The 22386-nt window shown below is 46.9% G+C and overlaps 1 protein-coding gene across 1 annotated transcript; it reads left to right on the top strand.

Moving 5' to 3' along the window:
- The first annotated feature begins 3571 nt into the window (after positions 1 to 3571).
- On the top strand, positions 3572 to 22350 carry Pan2 (poly(A) specific ribonuclease subunit PAN2). Its single transcript, XM_028786701.1, is given in 27 exon segments — positions 3572 to 3690; positions 4313 to 4711; positions 9017 to 9186; positions 9287 to 9407; positions 9562 to 9639; positions 9996 to 10263; positions 11298 to 11640; positions 11831 to 11927; positions 13450 to 13566; positions 13722 to 13841; positions 14091 to 14219; positions 14332 to 14531; positions 14639 to 14775; positions 14905 to 15011; positions 15188 to 15286; positions 15399 to 15469; positions 15571 to 15712; positions 15994 to 16011; positions 16013 to 16165; positions 16337 to 16396; positions 17000 to 17090; positions 18413 to 18570; positions 18660 to 18803; positions 19181 to 19360; positions 19963 to 20056; positions 21232 to 21429; positions 21725 to 22350. Coding segments are annotated over 26 exon segments (3612 nt in total). The 5' UTR covers positions 3572 to 3690; positions 4313 to 4429; the 3' UTR covers positions 21760 to 22350.
- The last annotated feature ends 36 nt before the right edge of the window (positions 22351 to 22386 follow it).

Consider the following 22386-nt stretch of genomic DNA (forward strand, 5'->3'; position numbering starts at 1 on the left):
AGGCAGGAAGAGATTGACAGGGTGAGTCGGAGACACCGGGCCTCAGCTGTTTCACTTCCTGGTGCTTTAGCAGTTGAGTAGGAAGCCCGGTTGGTGGGGCGACTCCACAGTGGCTGTCTTGCAGCTGGAACCACTTCCAAGGCTACAGCTGACCTAGAACTTCATGAAACCCTTGACGTCAGCGGGCCCTCAACCGTTATGCAAATCACATTCAGAAGACACTCCTAGACAGGCCTTTCCAGATGGATGCCCAGACTCCAAATCCAGTTGAAGTTCCCCCAGGTGGTGAATGACTATAGCTAATAACGATGGCTAACTCGTATCCAACTCTCACTTTGTGACGTACCTGGTCTAAGCACTTTACGAGCATTAACCTAAGTCTCAATCAATTCTATGTAGTACATATTATATCATGGATTTACTGGGGAGACTGACCTGCAAAGATAAGTCATTTAAAGGCCATGGATCTGGGAAATGGTTAGCTGCAGTGCCGACCACAAAATTCTACTTTTAAATATTGTTAAAAGTTATTATGTGTGTGCAGGTGCGTGTGTGCTTCGGGATGCCTGTGGAAATCGGAGGACAACTCTGTCCAGACAGTCCTCTCCTTGCAGCCTTGTGTAGGTTCCAGGAGTTGACCTCAGGTTGCTTGCTGGTCTTCCAACCTGGCTTCATATTCCATGAGTGCTGGGCAAGTGTTCTACCAGCCATCGTCTCCCCGGGGATAAAGGCACGAGCATTACCACACCCAGCTTAGGTCTTCACATTTTGAGTCTCCTAACTTAGCTTTAATAGCAAGGATTATAGACCTGCATTAGGCCCAGTTTATATTCTGCAGTTTAGTTTCTTGTTTTGTCTGTTTGTTTTTGAGACAGTTTCTTTTTAGCCCAGAATGGCTTCTGATTTTTTTTTTTTTTTTTTTAGGTTTTTTGAGACAGGGTTTCTCTGTGTAGTCCTGGCTGTCCTGGAACTCACTCTGTAGACCAGGCTGGCCTCGAACTCAGAAATCCACCTGCCTCTGCTGCCTCTGCCTCCCAAGTGCTGGGATTAAAAGTGTGCGCCATCACTGGGATTTTGATTCATAGAGTAGTTTATTGAGTGTGGTGTGGCGGCACCTTTCTGTATACCCAGTTCTGGGGTCAATAAGAAGGGAGGATTACAAATTTAAAGCTAGTTTGGGATCCCTGGTGAAAATTTAGCTCAACAAAACAACAAGTAACTGATTTTCCAAGTATCTCAAGCTCCTTAACTCCCGTGGGTCTGTGAGGTCTCTTTCAATTATGAGAATTATGGGAAAAAAAAAAAAAGCCAGGCAGTCCCAGCACTTGGGAGGCAGAGGCAGGCAGATTTCGAAGTTTGAGGCCAGCCTGGTCTACAGAGTGAGTTCCAGGACAGCCAAGGCTATACAGAGAAACCCTGTTTGGAGAAAAAGAAGAAGAATTATGAGCCTTCAATATGAAGGTTTCTGTGTAGGGACTGTTTAGGTCTCTTAGCACCTAGCTTCTTGTATGAAAATTTGAATCGAAGGTCTTGTGATGCCAGAGATCCTTTGAATTAGGTGTTCTCTAGTTTGGTGTAGGATTCCTTGGTGTGTGGACTATCTGAGTGCCTATGTCCCCTTGCCCACCCCATTGCTATTTTGTTTTGTTCTTTTAGATAAAGTTTCAGGTAGTCCAAGCTGGCCTGGAATTCACAATGCTGCAGAGGACACACACACACACACACACACACACACGAGAGGGGGAGGGAGGAAGGAGAGAGAGAGAGGAGAGAGAGAAGACAGAGAGGAAGACAGAGAGAGAGAGAGAGAGAGAGAGAGAGAGAGAGAGACTTAAATTTATTTATTATGTATGTGTGCCACAGTATGTATGTGAAGACAACTATGTGAGTCCCAAGGATGAAACTCAGATCCTGACAGTTGGTAGCAAGACCTGCTGTACAATCTTGAAAGTCTCTTTCACCTTTTTGAAAAGAAAGACATTTTTATTTGGAATTGGGGGGTGGTTTTCGAGACAAGGTCTCACTGTGTAGCCTTGGTTGGCCTAGAATTCATTTTTTTTGTTTGTTTGTTTTTGTTTTTCGAGACAGGGTTTCTCTGTGTAGCTCTGGCTGTCCTGGAACTCACTCTGTAGACCAGGCTGGCCTCGAACTCAGAAATCCACCTGCTTCTGCCTCCCAAGTGCTGGGATTAAAGGCATGTGCCACCACCACCCGGCTGGCCTAGAATTCATTATGTTTGAGGACCAGGCTGTCTTCAAACTCATAGAAATCCATTCTGCCTCCCGAGTGGTGGGATCTGTATCCCACTCAGCCTGGTTTTTGTTTGTTTGAAACAGTCTCATGTATAACTAGCCTGGGACTTGCTGTCTAGAAGAACCTAACCTTGAACCCTAATCCTCCTGCCTATACCTCGGGATTACTGCCATTACAAATATATCTCCACTATGCCTGACCCAAGAAATGCTTTAAAAGTTTATTATTGGTGAGAACTTTCTTCCACAGGCATCCCACAATACGGCCTTTATGCTATTTGTTTGTTGAAAGAGATATTCACTGTGTAGCCATAACAAGCCTGGTCCTTGCCAGGTGTAACTTAGGCTGGGCCTCGAATTTGTAAGGGCTTCCTGCCTCTGCTCCAAGAATGCAGGGATTGTAGGTTTGGACCATTATCGATACAGGGCCTTTAAAAACAGAAATGACAGCAATTTGAGCTTGAACAACAACCTAAGGATGTCACAGCTTGAACCAATTCCAAGGCAGTTTAGTACACAGGCAATCTGTTAGACATGGTGACATACTCTCACAGGAGAGGCAGAGGCAGTAGGATCTCTTGAGTTGGAGGCTTGTCAAAAATCCCTCAGAACGACTGACTGCTACAGCTCAGTTGACTCAGTTTACTGTTTATCTCTCTCTGAGGGTCAATGTCCAGCTCTACACTCTAGGGGAATTTTGACAATCTAGGAGACTTGTTTCTTGGGAAAATTAGGGGACCTCTGGGGACGATACAAACATGGATGGGAATTTCAGATGGATGCCTTTAGAAATAAAGAAAAGGTGGCCACTTGGGCCACACTAGAGATCAGGCTCCCGCTTCCTGTTTTTCCATCCATATCTAGAAGTCATAGGAAATGCCAGTGAGTTTCGGGGACACGGGGTCAGAGGTATTGGAATGGCTCACAGACATAGCAAGATGAAGGTCTATACGTCGGGAATGATGAAGGCCACGCTGGGAATACCACCGGGTGAGTCCCAGTGCTTAGCCTCTGGCGCCCCTTAATCTAGTTCCTATTCGGGGGACGTAAAAGCTTGGTTTCCAAGTCTAAAGTTAATTTTGTTTAACAAAGCTTAAGAGTGAAGGGATTTCTTTTCGTAACCCCAAATAGGTCCGCGCCTGACTCAGTTTGTCCCCGGTGGCATTCCGTAACCTTGTTTTGGCGGAGCTTACGTCACACGCCTTCTCCGGAGCTACCTGTACCTGGCTCCTTCTGATTGGCTGAGGTGAGCCCGTGGCCCCTGCTGATTGGTAGCGATGGCTGTCAATCCGCCGTCCGTCTAGCGTGTGTTAGGTTGAGCTAGAGGCGGGGGAGTAGTAGGGAAACTGGAATTTCCCGCGGAGCTGACGGCGCTTTCTCTACCCCCTACTCGTTTGAATTCCACGCGCTCCAAAATATCCGCCATGGAGAAATCTTGGTAATGACCCATTCCCCGTAAGCATCCCAGGAACACGTCTTGACCTTTGCCCTAATCCTTCCCCTCCCGTCCCCTGCGCTGGGGGAGAATTCTGGGTAACCAGTTTCTCTGGTTCGCTCAAAGAATTCTGGGTAGCTATCCGTTTCCATTACTTCCCCCTTACCCCCGCCCCGTTTGTGGGTAACTGGCCGTTCTTGTTACCCACCCCCTGGAGAATGCTGGGTAACCACTGTAAAGGATTCTGGGAAACTGACTTGTCTTGCTCCCTTCACTGCCCAGCCCCTTTGTCTCATGTCCAATTCTAGGAAAAACAAACGTCTCAGAGCTCTCGACCAAACTCCAGCCCCTATCATACCCGCTCCCTTCATCTTGTGGTTCTGGAGAAAGGGAAGTCAAGAATTAGATCATTTGGTGGGGGTGGTAGAGAACTTTGAAAGTTCAGAGGTGCAGATTAAGGGACAAAGTTGTCTCACTGTACAACATTGCCCGCGTCCCCTTCCTTGCATGTTTCCTTCTTTGCCTGGCAGTCTCATCCCCTCTGCCTACCTCATTGTCCTGTTCACATAGGTGACACTTCCAGTACCTAGGCCTATCCCTGACGAGCTGCCTCTTTCCCTTGCAGGCCAGGATGTCCATTCTAGATTCACTGGTGCTGTCCTGCTGAAGGCTGGGTCAGGTGTCTGTAGGAACCGTGGCAAGGGAGGGTGTGACGCGGGTCTGACCAGCGGCCATTATCGTCATGAACTTTGAGGGTCTGGATCCTGGACTGGCCGAATTTTCCCCAGCTATGCATTCTACCTTGGACCCAGTCCTGGATGCCCACCTGAATCCAAGTTTGCTACAGAATGTGGAGCTGGACCCAGAGGGAGTGGCCTTGGAGGCTCTTCCTGTCCAGGAGTCAGTGCACATAATGGAAGGTGTCTACTCTGAGTTGCACAGCGTGGTGGCTGACGTAGGAGTACCTGTGTCTGTCTCCCACTTTGATTTACATGAGGAGATGCTGTGGGTGGGGAGCCATGGGGTAAGAACTGTACCCCTTTCTGAAGGCTGAAGGGGTGTATTAGAAATCTTTATCTGGTCTTTGCCCAAGGACAGCGCTTTGCAGGAAGTCAAAACCGAGTTGAAGTGATGAGAGTTAGCTGGGTTTCTCAAACCAAGAGAAAGGGTTGGGGCTCCAGAGATTAACTACATATTTGGTCTCATAAGGCATTCTCCACTCTGCCAATTCGCCCAACACTTACTGTGTTTATGTGACAACATCTCTCTCTACAGTCCAGGCTGACCTAGAACTCATAGCAGTCCTCCTGCTTTTGCCTCCAAAGTGCTCAGTTTATTTGTATGAATCTGTATCTGACTGTTGTTTACTGTTTTTTAAGACAGGGTTTCCTCAATCCCAATCTGGCCTTGAACTTTATGTATAGCCAAGGATGGTCTTGAATTTCTGATCCTCCTGCCTCTTATCTCCCGAGTGCTGGGAATATAGACACCAAAGCCATAGTCAGTGTCTGTCGTGCTGGGATAAACCCCAGGGCTTCATGCACAGAAGGCAAGCACTGTACCTATTCCTACATGTCGAATCCTGTTTTTGTTTTAAAACAGGGTTTTGCTCTATAACCCAGGCTGGCCTCAAATTTCGAATCGTACCATCATCTCCAGGGTGCTGAGATTATAGGTGTATCACCAACAGAGCTGAGCCCATGTTTAGATTGTACTCATCCCTTAGTTTATAGCCATCCATACCCAATCTTTAGTTTTTTAACCCAATTTAGAATTGGGAGTGTGGTCAGAGTTTGAAACACAGAGCCTCACTATGTAGAAGCTTCTGATGTAGGACCTAAACTATGCAGCCCAGGGTGCCTTTGAACTAGGAGCAGCCTTATCTCAGCCTCAAAATCCTAGTGTTTCAGGAATGCACCACACCTGGTTTATAATTGCAGAATATTTAATGAATGTTTTTGGATACCTATTACAATTATTTTGTCTTCTCTTTCTGATGTTAGTCTAAGCAGTCATCAGTGTTCATTTTCAAATGCGTATTAATATATGCTATGAAACCAAGTAGTCTCTGTAAGACCTTGGATTGCTTATTTACAATGTCATGGAGTTATAAATTATTTTTCCATTAGGAGAGATGAACTTTCTCACTGATGTATTCAGTTCAGTAAGTCAGGCATGTCTACTTCTGTGCTGGGCACAGGGAACAGAACAGAATACAACAAAGATCTTAGACAGGCATGGTTGATCACACCTTATAACCCTGATTTTGAGGCTGAGGCAGGAGGATGGTAAGTTCCAGGACAGCATGGATTACCATAGTAAGACCATGTCTCAAAACAGCTGCTACTACCAAAACAGTTCCTGCCCTTATAGAACTCGGTACAGTGAGCAGAGAAAAGCACCGGAACAAGTGATCTCCTGGCCTTAAACATCAGTGGAGAAATTGAGCATTACTGAGCTGGAGAATGGTCAGAAAGGGCTACTAGGGCAAAGGGGACAGCTGAGCTGAGTCTTGGAAAATATGTGTATGTGGAGTGTGATGTTACATACCCTAAAGTCCTAGCACCGGGAGGAACCGGCAGGAAGACCAGGAGTTCAAGGTCATCTTTGGCTGCTTTACTGAGTTTGAAGCCAGCCTGCGTTCCATGAGACTCTGTCTCAAAAATGTTGAATCAAGTAAAGGAGAAGGGAAAGCTGTATTAGTATACACTCCTGTGGTGTTGTATAGACTGGTGAGCACAGCATGCAGGAGGCTGTATTAGCCTAGGCCCCCTGGCATCGTATAGAGTGCTGAGTACAGCATGCAGGAACTACAAGAACTTAGAACGTATTGGGCCAACTAGGTAACTCTGTTGCTTGCCATCTTTGCAATATACTGAATAATTTGTCTTTTGCCTTTTTTTTTTTGAAGTAACTTCCTTTTTTCTTTTAAGATTTATTTATTTATTTATTTTTATTTATGAGTACACTGTCGCTGTCTTTGGACACACCAGAATAGGGCATCCAATCTCATTACGGATGGTTGTGAGCCACCATGTGGTTGCTGGGATTTGAACTCAGGACCTCTGGAAGAGCAGTCAGTGCTCTTAACTGCTGAGCCATCTCTCCAGCCCGCCTTTTTTTTTTAAATCACAGGCTGACTTTGAACTTGGTTTGTAACCAAGAATGACCTTGAACGCATGACTCCTACATAAATCTCTAAGCTGTGATTATAATTTCAGGCATATACCACTGTGCCTAGTTGAACTAGTCTTATTATTATTTTTTAAAGACAAGTTCTCTCTGTGTAGCCCTGGCTGTCTGGAACTCACTCTGTAGACCAATCTGGACTTGAACTCAGAGATCCACCTGCCTTTACCTCCTCACTGCTGAGATTTGAGGCATGCACTACCATGCCTAGCTTTACAATTTGAAAAAAATATATTGGGGTGGAAGATGAAAGGTAGGTACTTATTCACTCTTATTCACTCACTTAGGTACTCTTTCCTTTGTCAGCAGAATGAAGAACATACAAAACGAGATGGGAGTGTGAATCAATGATAAGTACTTGCCTGGAATGCAAGAGACCCTGGGATCCAATCTTAGTCTCTTCCCTCCCCCAGGCCCTGGGATCCTTTAGTTCATATGCCAAAGACATGGAAGAATTTAGCTTTTCCAGTGCTTGAGTATTAAGGCCAAGACCTTACAACATGCTAGGCAAGTGTTTTACTGCTGAGCTATATCCCCACCTTCTGAAACTAGTAAGCCAACTGCTAGGTACCTAATTGTAAGGCTTAGGGTTGGAATGAACAGTTAAAAAACAAAACACAACAATCCATGATCAAGGCTGGGCATGGTAGTCCACACCTCTAATCCCAGCACTTAGAAGACAGAGGTAAGTGGATTTCTGTGAGTTTGAGGCCACCCTGGTCTGCAAAGTGAGTTCTAGGACAACCAGGGCCGTCTCAAAAATAAAACAAATTTTTTTAAAAAAAGAAATGGGATTCAAGGTGTCCACATGTCTGTAATATCACCGCCTGAGAAACCAAGGCAGATTGCATAAGGTCCAGGCCAGCAAGTATTACATAGCAAGAACCTTTCTTAAAATAAAGTAACAAAAGGCTGGGGACCTATCTAAGCCAAGTACTTGTATGTGAGCCCTTAGGTTTGATTCCTAGTACTGAATAAAGCAAAAGAAAAACTCAAGCACAAATGTAATTAAAAGCAAACAAGGTTGTAAGTGAGGAGGTACATGTTTCAAGAGATCCAAAGAGGGGAGGCCATGGGTAGTGACACACAGATTTAATCCCTTTCTGGAGGCAGAGGCAGGACAGCCATGGCTGCATAGTATAACCCCCTCTCAAACAACAGAGCAAAGAAGGCGTGCACATAAGGAGTCAGAGACTCAAGTCAGAAGTCTGGAGTGAATGATAAGCCAGAGCAGGAGAGGTGTCTCACAGTCTTCGTGTTCTGGCCTATAACCATTGACTCAGTATGGCTTGCTCACTTGCTGTAGAGATTCAGATTTAAGTAAACGAGGACTCCAGAGGCAAATGCAGGAAGGTCTCTGGGTTTGAAGCCAACCTGATCTTCATAGCAAATACCAGAACAGCCAAGGATATATAGAGACATTGACTCAAAAAGCAACAACAGAAAAAGTTTAGCCGTGAAGCAAGGTCTGATACCAGTGCTTAGTGGCAGCTTAGGCAGGCCATCCTGTACTATATGAGACCTTTTTTTTTTAACACCCTAAAACTTGACCATGAAACAAGTGGCCAGCAGAGGATCAGCTATGTCCCTGGCCTTCTGAAGAAACAAATCTCTAATTACCTGAAGCATTACCTATCATTATGGTCATAAAATAAAATGAGGGTTTTGCATAAGTATTCTGTGCTGGGTGAACAAAAATAATTTGAGGCTTGAAGAACAGCTCAGGTTGGTTAAGATTACCTGTTGTCTTCCAGAGGATCTGGGTTAGAGTCTCAGCACCCACGTGGCAGTTCATAGTTATTTGTAACTCCAGCTCCAGGGGATCTGGTGCCCTCTTCCAGCCCTTCTGGAACACACCCACACACACACAAATAACATTTAAAAATAATTACTTATATAAACCCTCATTTTTTCAACTATGACCATAAAGATAGGTAATGTTTCAGTTAATAATTTAAAAATAATTTACAAAAATAATAATTTGCATTAATGTAAGGTAATCATTGCTTTATCCCTAAGATTGACTAGTCCCTTAGGCCTCTATTGTCTAGACAAAAAGGGAATCTGAAGAGTGCTCCATCCTTGGCAAGAATCTGCCATGCCCCTGCCTCACCCAAGGGTGTGTTTTCATCCTCCCCAGGGCCACGCCACTTCCTTCTTCGGTCCAGCTCTGGAGCGCTACTCATCCTTTCAGGTGAACGGTGGTGATGACATTCGGCAAATCCAGAGCCTGGAGAACGGTATCCTTTTCCTCACCAAGAACAACCTCAAGTACATGGCCCGTGGGGGGCTCATTATATTTGACTATTTGTAAGTGGCCTTTCAGTTGAGCTGGGAAAGGGGGAAATTACAGGAAGGCCGTAGGATTGGCAGCTGGTGAGACCCTGTCCTGTTGCCCCTTCTCACACAGACTGGATGAGAGTGAGGATATGCACAGTCTCCTCCTGACAGACAACAACACTCTGCTTGTTGGTGGGCTGCAGAACCACATACTGGAGATTGATCTGAACACCGTCCAGGAGACTCAGAAGGTATAAGTTTAGGTCGTGCCCAGGAAAGACCCACATGGGAGCTGGAGTCCTGGTGAGGCTGTGCTTGGGCTGTAGTGTGTTGAGATGTGGGTGTGACTTCTCTGTCTTGGTCGTGGGAAGTCATCTCACCAGCTTCTCTTCTTTCTCTCTCCAGTATGCAGTTGAGACACCCGGAGTCACCATCATGAGACAGACAAATCGCTTCTTCTTCTGTGGCCACACATCTGGCAAGGTAACCAGATTGCGTGTCTGTCCCCACCATGGGCCCTGTTTCACTAGACGCTGGGGTCTGCTTTCCCTGTGGGTGAGAGGTGAGGGCTCTGAGGGATTAAGTCATGGCCTGCTTAAACTGTGTTGAGATTATCTTGGGTCCTGTTGTTTTCTACAGCTAGGTGCCTTGGAGGCAAAGGGGTAAATGAATTCTTTAGGTCATCTCTTCCAGCTCCTGGCTTCTCTTTCTGCCTTTCTTTTCTCTGACAGTATCCTAGAACCTTGGTCGTCTCTGGCAGGGCTCTCTCAGGGTTAAGTAGGTGGCGGGGTCTCTTCCCTGTCACAGAGGTGGCAGATAACAGGTCTTTTCTTCTTCAGGTTTCTCTGCGAGACCTCCGTAGTTTTAAAGTGGAGCATGAATTTGATGCCTTCTCAGGGAGTCTGTCAGATTTTGATGTTCATGGCAACCTGCTGGCTGCCTGTGGCTTCTCCAGCCGCCTCACTGGCCTAGCCTGTGACCGTTTCCTCAAGGTGTATGACCTGCGCATGATGCGTGCCATCACGCCGCTTCAAGTGCACGTGGATCCAGCCTTCTTGCGTTTCATCCCCACCTACACTTCCCGCCTTGCTATCATCTCCCAGTCAGGTATGATGGGTACAACATTAGGTATGACAGGCACAGCACTGGGTAGGACGGGTGCAGCACTGAGTAGGACGGGTGCAGCACTGGGTAGGACGGGTGCAGCACTGGGTAGGACAGGGTGCAGTACTGGGTAGGACAGGGTGCAGCACTGGGTAGGACAGGGTGCAGCACTGGGTAGGACGGGCGCAGCACTGGGTAGGACGGGTGCACCACTGGGTAGGACAGGCTCGTGAGCAGAGACCCTGCTCCTCAAGAGTAACCCCATATACTTCTCTGTTGGGGAAAAAAATAACTGTCTACCAGGCTCCCACGGTTTCACCTGGGTTGCTTATAAATGGATCTGAGGTGCACAGAAGACAGTAAAGATCACAGGCCTGTGATCCCAGCTACTTGACAGGTTGAAGCAGAAAGATGGTGAATTCAAATCCTGACTGGGCAACAGGGAAAACAGGGGAAGCCAGAGCTGCAGCCAAATGACAGAGTGATCGCCCATAAGGGCGCTATACACCAGTAGTATCTCCTGTACACCCTGTCAGTCTCCTGTGCACCAAAAAGTGTATAAAAACAAAAAAGATGGGGACCAAGAAAATGACTCATGGCTCAGTATTCAGAGTATTTTGTAGAGAACCTGAGTTCAGTTCCCAGCACCTACAGTAGGAGGCACCAGTGGGTCTCATGCCCTCTTCTGGCCTCTACAGGCATCTGCAGTGGTATGCATATCCCAACGCAGAGCCACACTTGTAAGTCTTAGCTGGGCGTGGTGGCACACACCTTTAATAGCAGCATACACGAGGCAGAGACATGTGGATCTCTGAGTTCAAACCCAGCCTGATCCACAGAGTTCAGGACAGCCAGGACTCCACAGAGAAACCCCATCTCAGAGGGACTAGGTGGACTGACGGAAGACGTGCCTTTGCTGGGAGTGAAGCGCCCGTGTCCCTCCTCTGATTAACGCTCCTACTGACGTTAGGAGACAGTGAAGGGGTTTTCCCTTGCAGTTTCCAGGGCTCACTGGTCTGTCCCTTTTTCCCTCCTAGGTCAATGCCAGTTTTGTGAACCCACAGGCCTGGCCAACCCAGCTGACATCTTCCATGTGAATCCCGTGGGACCTTTGCTAATGACGTTTGACGTGTCAGCCAGCAAGCAGGCCCTGGCCTTTGGGGATTCTGAGGGCTGTGTGCATCTCTGGACTGATTCCCCTGAGCCATCCTTCAACCCCTACTCCCGAGAAACTGAATTTGCTCTGCCCTGTCTTGTGGACTCTTTGCCTCCTCTGGACTGGAGCCAGGATCTGCTGCCACTTTCCCTTATTCCTGTCCCGCTTACCACGGATGCGCTGCTCTCCGACTGGCCTGCTGCCAACTCTGCTCCTGCTCCCAGGTTGTACTCACTGCTGGGCTGGAGCGGGTTGTTGGGGGGAGATATGGAAGCTTTTGCTAGCCTGGCTGTTATTCCACTGCTAGTTAATTTTGTCTACCTTAAATGCTTTTTCTTCTTCTGAGCCCATGGGTTGGGAAGTGCATGGGTGGCTGTCATGGCCCCACAAGCCTAGAACTACACTGGATTATAGGCGAGCCCCACCTGTGGATGCAGAGATTCTTCGGACCATGAAGAAAGTGGGCTTCATTGGCTATGCTCCCAACCCTCGCACCAGGCTGCGCAACCAGGTATGTTCAGACACGAGCCTACTGTGCTGTGTTCTCCTGTCTCTCCGTGTATGTTTTGTTCTTAGACAGTAAAGGTTTGGGACATGTGTGCAGAATTCAAGAAACTAAGTGCTTGTTATTGTCTGATACATAGGTGATAAGGTTTTATCCCTTAGGATGGTTATTTGGTTGAAGAAAAGACATTACCCCGTCAGAAATTATTTATATCTTGTTTTAAATGCCAAATGAATGTTGTGAGCACTCCGTGCCAGAGCTTTCCAAAGCGAGCAGTTAAGAGCAGTATAATGAAGTAGGTAGACAGGCGGGCCACGAGGAGGGGGAAGACGGCGAAGGTAACAGTCGTTAGAGGGGGGGTCTCAGGAAGTAAGTGGTGACGGTATAACATTACAATGTTTTATACGTGTGATATATATATATATATATATATATATATATATATATATTGTGAGTGTGTGTGTGAGACTGTGTGAGCAGGTGTGTGAGAGTGTATGAGAGTGTATGTGAGTGTGAGTATATGTGAGTGTGTGAGACTGTGTGAGCAGGTGTGTTGCGAGTGTATGTGTGTGTGAGTGAATGAGAGTATGTGTGTGCGAGCGTATGTGTGAGTGTGAGAGCATGTGTGTGAGTGAGAGTGTGTAACCGTGTGTGAGTGAGTGTAAGCATGCTGTGTCACAAGCACATGTGAAGGTCAGAGGATGACTTATTTATTGGTTCTCCATCCATCTTGAGATCTAAGAATTTAACTTGGGTCTGAACTCTGCCCCAATTTTATAATTGTTTACAATGTGATCTGTGTTGCTTTCCTAAGGTAAACCGAAAGCATATTTCTCAGTGTTCTTTCTCTCTTCATTGGCAGCATTTTGATGGAAGACTTTTTATTTATATGTTTGTAATAGATAAAAATAAAATAGATGGCAGGGTTGATGGTTTTTTAAAATAATAAATCATATACAAATTAAACTTAGTTGCATTCCATTAACCAGTGTGAATATATTTCTGTAAGCATAGTTATGTTGAAATAAAGCTTTAAAAGTAGGAAAAATAAAAGACTAAAATAGGCAGTGGGTAAGGTGGCATACACCGGCAACCCTAGCCCTAGGTGGGGCTTTTTGGGTATATGTTGAATTTGAAGCCAGCCTTGGCTACATGAGACCCTGTCTCAAAAATTAAAAAAAAAAAATTAAAAATAAATAAAATGAAAACAGAGTTAAGTGCGATGGCACATGCTTTTAATTCCAGCACTTAAGAGGCAAAGGCAGAAGTTCAAGGCTAGCCTGGTCTACATACTGAATTCCAGGCCAACCAGGGCTATGTAGTGAGACCGTGTCTCAAAACAAAACAAAATAAAAAACATCAGAAAGGAAAAAGAAGGGGAAGCCAAAGATGTTAAACAATCCAATGGAAATTCTCTCTCTCTCTCTCTCTCTCTCTCTCTCTCTCTCTCTCTCTCTCTCTTTCTCTCTCTCTCTTTCTCTCTCTCTCTCTCTTTTTTTTAAAAAAAAAAAACAACTAAACCCCCTAGATTCCCTATCGACTAAAAGAGTCAGACCATGAATTTGACAACTTCAGTCAAGTCACAGAGTCCCCCACAGGGCGAGAAGAGGAGCCTCTCCACACCGTTTCTAAGAAATACCGGAAGGTGCTGGAGACACCGAGTCGGGGTCTTGTGGGACGTGTGGGGAAAGGGAGTCGTACGGCATGGAATTGAATGCAGTCCATAAAGGCTTCCCCCACAAGTCTGGACCCGGGAGGCCCTCTGTCCTCCTCATGCTGCTCAAACTGTCTGTGCCTTAGGTAACCATCAAATATTCCAAGCTAGGACTGGAAGACTTTGACTTCAAACACTACAATAAGACTCTGTTTGCTGGGTTAGAGCCTCACATCCCCAATGCCTACTGTAACTGCATGATCCAGGTAAGGGCTGGCTGTCCCTGAGCCTACACATGCCTCCTGCTTTCCGTATTCCCACTGCCTCTTAGTCCCCCCTCTACTCTCCCTAGGACTCCTTAGCGCCGCCTGCTGTACCTTGGCCTCATGTACTGTGTACCCTCCCTCTTACCACTGTCTCTCCTCTGTGAGCTCCATTTCCTCACTGGAGTCACGCTTTGTATCCAGTGGCTCACAGAACGCCCCCCTCCCCATCTTTCCCTGCTCCCCCTCCAGGTGCTCTATTTCTTGGAGCCTGTTCGCTGTTTGATCCAGAACCACCTTTGCCAGAAGGAGTTCTGCCTGGCATGTGAGCTTGGCTTCCTCTTCCACATGCTGGACCTCTCTCGTGGTGATCCTTGTCAGGTCAGTCCCCCGAGACCTGGGGCACTCAAAACAGCAAGGGACAGAAGGTGGATGGCTGAAAAGGGCACAGCTGTGCAAACGGCACATTTCCGTCAACATAACCCTCTTCCAGGGCAGTAATTTCCTCCGAGCTTTCCGAACCATTCCTGAGGCCTCAGCACTGGGTCTCATCCTCGCTGACTCAGATGAGGCTTCAGGCAAGGGCAGTCTGGCCCGGCTCATCCAGAGGTGGAACCGCTTCATTCTCACTCAGCTGCATCAGGATATGCAGGAGCTGGAAGTACCCCAGGCTTATCGAGGTGCTGGAGGCAGGTATGGAACTGAACAAGTATAAAGACCCCAAAGCCAGACCCTGGGACTCAAAGGGCCTTCTAACACTCGGTGTGTGTGTATGTGTGTGTCGCCCTCACCTCTCTCAGCAGTTTCTGCTCATCAGGGGACTCTGTCATCGGGCAGCTGTTCAGCTGTGAGATGGAGAACTGCAGCCTCTGCCGCTGCGGCAGTGAGACTGTGCGGGCCTCGTCCACGCTGCTCTTCACACTCTCCTACCCTGAGGGTAGCATCTGTGGTATACCCTGCACCTGGGTTGGGAGGTTCCCTCAGATAACTTGTAACACCACAGAGGGGTTTGGGAGGCTGTAGGTAGAGGGGAGAGCTTGGAGTGAAGTGTCGAGTGTCTCCTCAGATAAAACCGGGAAGAACTATGACTTTGCTCAGGTGCTGAAGCGAAGTATCTGCCTGGAGCAGAACACACAGGCCTGGTGTGACAACTGTGAGAAGTACCAGCCCACAGTGAGTCAGCTGGGGTCCCGCTTCTCTGAGGACTCATGCACGGTCTGGCATGCCAGTGTTAGCACTACCTCCCAGGGTTGTACGGGGAGTGGGAAGAATTCCACTTTTACAGATCCTGTCTAGCCTTTTTATCTTTTTTTCTGTAGACTCTGCCATTTCTTGTTTCCTTCTCTCAGATTCAGACCCGCAACATCCGACATCTGCCAGATATTCTTGTCATTAATTGTGAAGTGAATAGCTCAAAGGAGGCTGATTTCTGGAGACTGCAAGCTGAGGTAGTGACCGTGACTGACCATGGTACTGAGCAGGACTTCCCAGGACTGCTTTGTCTTCTTTATCTCTTGGGTTTACTTCTGTATATGAATGCATTCTTTCCTTTGTGTTTAGGTTGCCTTCAAAATAGCGGTAAAGAAGTTTGGCGGGGAGATGAAGAGCAAGGAGTTTGCTTTAGCTGATCGGTGGGTGCATCTTAGAGTCATCAGACGGTGGGACTACCTGCTGATTCCTCTGTTCACTGGCTACATATCTTCAGAGCACATTTCCACTTCTGTCCTAATAGGAAGGAACTGAGGAGTCCAGAGGGGTTTCTGTGTTGTTCCTCCATCGAGGAGCTGAAGAATGTCTGGCTTCCATTTTCCATCCGTATGAAGATGACCAAGAATAAAGGGCTGGATGTTTGCAACTGGGCTGATGAGCATGAGGTGCAGGTGGTTGAAAAGTGGGAAGAAGAGAGGGGCTGAGGGAGCAAAGGCAGGGCGGAAGGTGAGGCAGGGCAGGGGTTGGAGGACCTTAGAGGATCAAGGAAAGGAGTAAAATGGACCGTTTACCAGTTCTGGGGTTGTCTAGAATAACTCAGTTTAGAGTTGGGAAGTCATAGTTGGGCTAAAATGGAGATACCCTACCCTGGCTCCCCATTCCCAGGACTCCCTACCCTCTGCCCTTTATCCCCGTCCCCCATCCTACAACCCATCCTCAAACTTAGCTTAGCAGCCTGGGTACCCCCCTCACAGTGGGGTCCAGCCAGGGCAGAGGAGGAGCATGGTGTCTATGTATATGACCTGATGGCTACTGTGGTACACATCCTGGACTCACGAACAGGAGGCAGCTTGGTGGCTCACATCAAAGTCGGCGAAACCTACCACCAGCGCAAGGAGGTGAGTGAAATGACACAGAGAAGAATGTCCCTGGAGGAGGTGACTGCAGCACAGTCCTGAGTCTGTCCCCAAGCTCCTGGCTGTGGTGCAGTTCCAGGTCTGTCCCTGAGCTCCTGGAAAGGAGACAGCTAGCTATCACACTGACTTTAGCCTGGCTCTTTACCTGCACAGGGCGTGACTCACCAGCAGTGGTATCTCTTCAATGACTTCCTTATTGAACCTATTGATAAGGTAAATCAAGACGTGTTCTGTTCCCCATCTTATTCTTTTGGGGAGGTATGGCGTGGGCGTTGCTGTGTGACTCAGGTTGTTCTTGAATTCACTGTGAGGCCTAGGGTACCCTTGAACTTGTGATCTTTCTGCCTCAGCCTCTAGAGTACCGTGGTTGCAGGATTAATTACAGTCCATATCCCCTTCATCTGTCTGACTGTTAGTATGTTCTTATTCTCGGGCCCCTATAGAATGCCGGGAAGGTTCATGATGAATCTAGAGAAGCTTTGGGAATAAATGGCATCAGGAGACTTAAGAAAAAAATAGCACCTGGGTCCTGACACAAGTTTTTTTTTTTTTTTTTTGGTTTTTCGAGACAGGGTTTCTCTGTGTAGCCCTGGCTGTTCTGGAACTCACTCTGTAGACCAGGCTGGCCTCGAACTCAGAAATCCGCCTGTCTCTGCCTCCCAAGTGCTGGGATTAAAGGCGTGCGCCACCACTGCCCGGCTATTTATTCTTTTTTTAGAGAGTGAGGCAGTGCTCAGAACGAAACCCAGAGCCTTAGGCACACTAGCACTCCACCGCTGAGCTACCCCTCTACTCCCTGTGTTCTGTCTCCTCTAGTATGAAGCTGTGCAGTTTGACATGAACTGGAAAGTACCTGCTATCCTGTATTATGTCAAAAGGAATCTCAATTCCAGATACAACCTGAACAGTAAGTGGCACCGAGTAGCCCAGAGGCGTAGACAGTTTAAATTGGACTCAGGAGAAAGCCTGGGGGACATCTTTGTAGTATTCAGGATTGGTAGCTGGTGCTAACTTTTTCAGGGATACTAAAGAAATTCCTGCTGATCAGATTTTAAGTTTGGAAGCTGGCTGGGGATGGTAGCTTATGCCTGTAATCCCAGCACTTAAAAGGCTGTGGCAGGAGGATTGCCATGAGTTCATGACTTGGACTACACAGTCAGTTCAAGGCCTTCCTGGGCTATAGAGCAAGAGCCATTTCAAAACAACAAAACAAAATTAACTAATTTTGTAGTTGGAAATTCTGAGGGTGGCATGAAGGACACTTGGTAAGAGTGGCTTAGGTTAAGATTTAGATTCTGAACATTCTTATTCTCTTTTGTAGTGGTCTGAATGAGAATGGCCACCATAGGATAGCTTTCTTTTCAAATGACATTATTATTGTTTATTTATTGTTATTATTGTATGTGTAGAAACCAAGGGACAACTTTGTAACATTAGTTCACCCCTTCCATGTGTATGTGGATTCCAGGTTGTCAGGCTTGCAAAGTGAATGCTTTACCCACTGAGCCAGCTGGGCCCGGTTCCAACCATTACCCTCAAGTGGTTATCTCTTCTAGGCACGAGCTCCTTCAGAGGTACCAGCTTGGTACCTTTAAATGATCATTTCTCTGTAGCTTGTTTTTTCTGGATTGTGTAGCTAAGGTCCAAACTAAAACCTTATTCTGTCTTTTCCACCATTTCTGTCTTTTTCTTGGTCTGTTTCTTGATAATTTTCTTTTTTTTTTTTTTGGGGGGGGGGGTCCTGACACAAGTATTTGACACAGAGACAGGGTTTCTCTGTGTAGCCCTGGCTGTCCTGGAGCTCACTCTGTAGACCAGGCTGGCCTCGAACTCAGAAATCCGCCTGTCTCTGCCTCCCAAGTGCTGGGATTAAAGGCGTGCGCCACCACTGCCTGGCTTCTTGATAATTTTCTGGTTTGATCTGTTGTTACCAAGTACAGTCTCCTTTTAATTTTTTAATTACAGTTTAATTTACTCAGAGTGTGTGCATTAGTGTGTGTCCACAGCAGAGTGTGGACAGGAGGAGTTTGTGGGGGTAGGTCCTCTCCTTCCTCCATGTGGGTTCTGGGGGTCAGCCTCAGGCTGTAGACTTGGCCGCCCAGGTACTCTCCTTGTCCCCAAATGCTTTATCAAGAGATCACAGTATAGATGGACAGCCTCTGAGCAGCCATCCTGGGGTCTCCCCCTAGTCTTTCCCTAGCTCCAGTCATCTTTGCATTCTCTTTCCAGTCAAGAACCCCATTGAGGCTAGTGTGCTCCTGGCAGAAGCCTCGCTTGCACGGAAGCAACGGAAAACACATACTACCTTTATTCCACTGATGCTGAATGAAATGCCACAGGTTGGGGACCTGGTAGGCCTTGATGCCGAGTTTGTCACTCTTAATGAGGTAACCAAAGCCAAAAAATGGGACACGGGAACTCTGAGGGTATTAGGAATTGTGTTTCTCTGGTGTCCACATTAACCCTTGTGACACAGGAAGAAGCAGAGTTACGCAGTGATGGCACCAAGTCCACCATTAAGCCAAGCCAGATGTCAGTAGCAAGGATCACCTGTGTTCGGGGCCAAGGGCCTAATGAGGGTATCCCCTTCATTGATGACTACATCTCCACGCAGGAGCAGGTATGAGGATATGACGGGCGTCACAGTCAACCCTGTGCTTACATAGAGTGCTTAAGAACCCTGGGAAGGGGCTGGAGAGATGGCTCGGGCTGGAGAGATGACTCAGTGGTTAAGAGCACCGACTGCTCTTCCAGAGGACCTGAGTTCAATTCCCAGCAACCACATGGTGGCTCACAACCATCTGTAATGGGGTCTGATTCCCTCTTCTGGTGTGTCTGAAGAGAACAATGGTGGTATACTCATATGCATAAAATAAATAAATAAATCTTTAAAAAAAAAATTTCTAAAAAAAAAAAGAAAAAAGAACCCTGGGAAGAGTGGCAGGAAGAGACCATGCCTTCTCCTGCCCAGTGATTTGTCTTTTTCTCTACTCCTAGGTAGTAGATTACTTGACTCAGTACTCGGGGATAAAGCCAGGAGACCTTGATGCCAAAATTTCCTCAAAGCACCTCACAACTCTCAAGTCTACCTACTTAAAGCTTCGCTTTCTCATTGATATTGGAGTCAAGTTTGTGGGTCATGGTCTGCAGAAGGACTTCCGGGTCATCAACCTCATGGTTCGGGCAGGGCTTATTTCAGAGTGTAGTTTTTGTTGTTGTTGTCCTTTGTTTCCTGTTTGGAGTTCTTTTGTTTTTGTTCTGACACAGTGTCTCACTAAGTAGCTCTGGCTGCCCTGTAACTAGTTATGTTGAGCAGGCTGGCTTGGAACTCACAGAGGCCCAGCGGTCTCCTCCTGAGTGTTAGGACTTAAGGCGTATATACCATGCCTGAAACTCCCCCACCCCCACCCCCATATACAGCCTTCTTCCCACCCAACTTGCTCCTACCACCCTCATTTATTTACCATACTTTAAAAAACAAAACTACGTTTATTTGGTGTGTGTGTACTCATACACACCTCCTCTTGCAAGTAGCAAGTTGTGTGTGTAGAGGTCAAAGGTCAGCTTGTGCACATTGACTCTCTCCTTCCATCACGTGGGTCCTGGGCATTGAAATAAGGTTGTCAGGCTTGGTGGCAAATGCCTTCACCTGCTGAGCCACCTTGCTGGCCTCAGAGTTACTCTTAAGGACTGGCTTCTCGGGGTGTATGTCTGAATTCAGAGAACGGGAGGTTCTGGATCATCAGTCTCAAGGCTTCTGTTCTTCTGGTCCCTGCCAGGTGCCTAAGGACCAAGTTCTTGACACAGTCTATCTGTTTCACATGCCCCGAAAGCGAATGATCTCCCTACGATTCCTTGCTTGGTACTTTCTAGGTGAGTTGTTCTACCTTGTGTGCCTTATACTAAGAACTCATTAAGAGGAGAAAACTGATTAAAAGGGCTGGAGAGATGGCTTAGTGGCTAAGAGCACTGACTGCTCTCCTAGAGGACCTGAGTTCAATTCCCAGCAACCATATGGTGCCTCACAACCATCTGTAATGGGATCTGATGCCCTCTTTTGGTGTGCCTGAAGACAGTGACAGTGTACTCATAAAAAACAAATAAAACATCAGGGGGCAGGGGATACAGCTCAGCTGGTAGAGTCCTTGTTCAGGGCCCAGCACCACATGGAACTGGACATAGTGCACAAGTCTGCCTAGAGTTCCAACTCAGGAGACACAGAAAAAATAGAACTTTGAGGCTAGTCTCAGTACATAATGAATTCAAGGCCAGCCCGGCCTTGGATTTTTTGTTTTTGTTTTTTGTTGTTGTTGTTGTTGTTGTTGTTTTAAAAAAAAAAAGGAGAGTAGAAAGCACAAGGAGGCCGACGCTTTCAGCTGTGTAAGTTTGAAGCCATCCTGGGCAATACAGGAGATACTGTCTTAACAAGAACAACAGTAGAAAGCTACAGCAAAAACCAGGTGGTGCTCGTACACACTTTTAATCTCAGCTCTCAGGAGGCAGAGGCAGGCAGGTGGATGTCTCAGTTCAAGGACAGCCTGGTGTACAGTCTTGAGTTCCAGGACAGCCAGGGCTACACAGAGAAACCCTGTCTTTAAACAAACAAAAACCCTACAACAAAAAAACAGAACAGGAAACATTTTGGAATAAAGAATAGTTATTTCTCAACTTAGAATTACCATTTTCTTCTGCTAATGGTTTCGTTTAGATCTATCACTGACTTAAGAAGACATTTTCCGGGTCTGAAGAGTTGGCTCTTAACCAATAAGGTTAAGAGCACCTGCTGCTCTTGCAGAGGACCCAGGATCAAGTCCCAGTGCTTATGTGATAGCTCACGAGCATCTGTCACTTCAGTTCCAGGCAATCTGACCTTCATGCCACCATGCACTCCTATTCATAGACCACATAAGTAAATGCAGGCAAAACGTTCATAAACATAAAATAAGATGTTTCTGGGAGACTGGGAGTCTGCATGGGAGTTTTCTGGGTGCCAGGATAGAAATGAGGTGCTTTGTGTGTGAGTTCCTTAAGTACTGTATTTTCCTCAGACCTGAAGATTCAAGGTGAGACCCATGACAGTATTGAGGATGCCCGCACAGCCCTTCAACTCTACCGGAAGTATCTGGAGCTAAGCAAGAATGGTACTGAGCCCGAGTCCTTCCACAAGGTGCTCAAGGGTCTCTATGAGAAGGGCCGAAAGATGGACTGGAAGGTGCCTGAGCCTGAAAGCCAGACAAGTCCCAAAAGTAAGGCTGGGCTGCGGGCGGGGAAACTGGGTTGGGTAGGTTTTGATGGCATATATAGAGCTTGAACACCACTTCATGATTTTAACATACTCCTACCTGCTCGTGAAGCCTCTAACAGTTTACACATCACCCAGTGTTTTGAATAGCCAGTGAGAGAGACACTGGTGTGTAGCTGCTTGCCCAAGTCTGAGGAAGGTCCATGCCTTGCCCACCTTCCCTCATGTTCCTCCTTCATAGGGAGTGGCCTGGTGCCTTCTTTGTTCACCCTGGTCTCCGTGATTCTGTCTCCTCACAGACGCAGCTGTCTTCTCCTCAGTGCTGGCACTGTGAGCTGCCTTTCCTTTCAGTGCTCTGTCCCCAGGACTGAGAGGTGGCTTCTCAAGTCGGCTTTACCCTGTCCACTTCCAGAACTGGATCTGCTCAGGGTCTACAGATGGTGCTATTAATAGAACTGGAAAGCAGCAACGTTGTTGCAAAGGTTCTAGCTGCCAGTTTCCCCCTTTATCCTCTGCAAAACAGTGGGCCAGAAACAAAGCCTAAAGTGACCCAGGAGGAGTGATTGGTGTTCGTAATAAGTATCCTGGGTAACTAATATCTATACAAAAGAGCTCTAGAACCAGAACTCTCAGTTCCCAGCCAGCCAGCGAACTGGAGTCCTGGACAGTCACAGGGTACAGAGATCCAGACAGCTCAAGCATCCAGCTGCTCGAGAGACAGTGGCTGGGTGGACCAGCTTGTAGAGTCTCAATGGGCCAATCAAACCAGTGTGGAGGAAGCTGAGCTACTGGCTTCATTCCTGACCACAGCTGAGAAGTATCTGTCTTCCATACATTCTATCTCGAGTTTTGTTTTATTTTTTAAAAAAATTTGCTTAAAACAGCATGTTTTATAAAATAAAAGTATTTTTATCTCATTAGAAAACCGCTGGTGTGGGATTCTTTGGCTTCTGTCTATCTT

Source organism: Grammomys surdaster, unplaced genomic scaffold (assembly GCF_004785775.1).
Source record: "Grammomys surdaster isolate TR1022 unplaced genomic scaffold, NIH_TR_1.0 125562, whole genome shotgun sequence".
NCBI lineage: Eukaryota > Metazoa > Chordata > Mammalia > Rodentia > Muridae > Grammomys > Grammomys surdaster.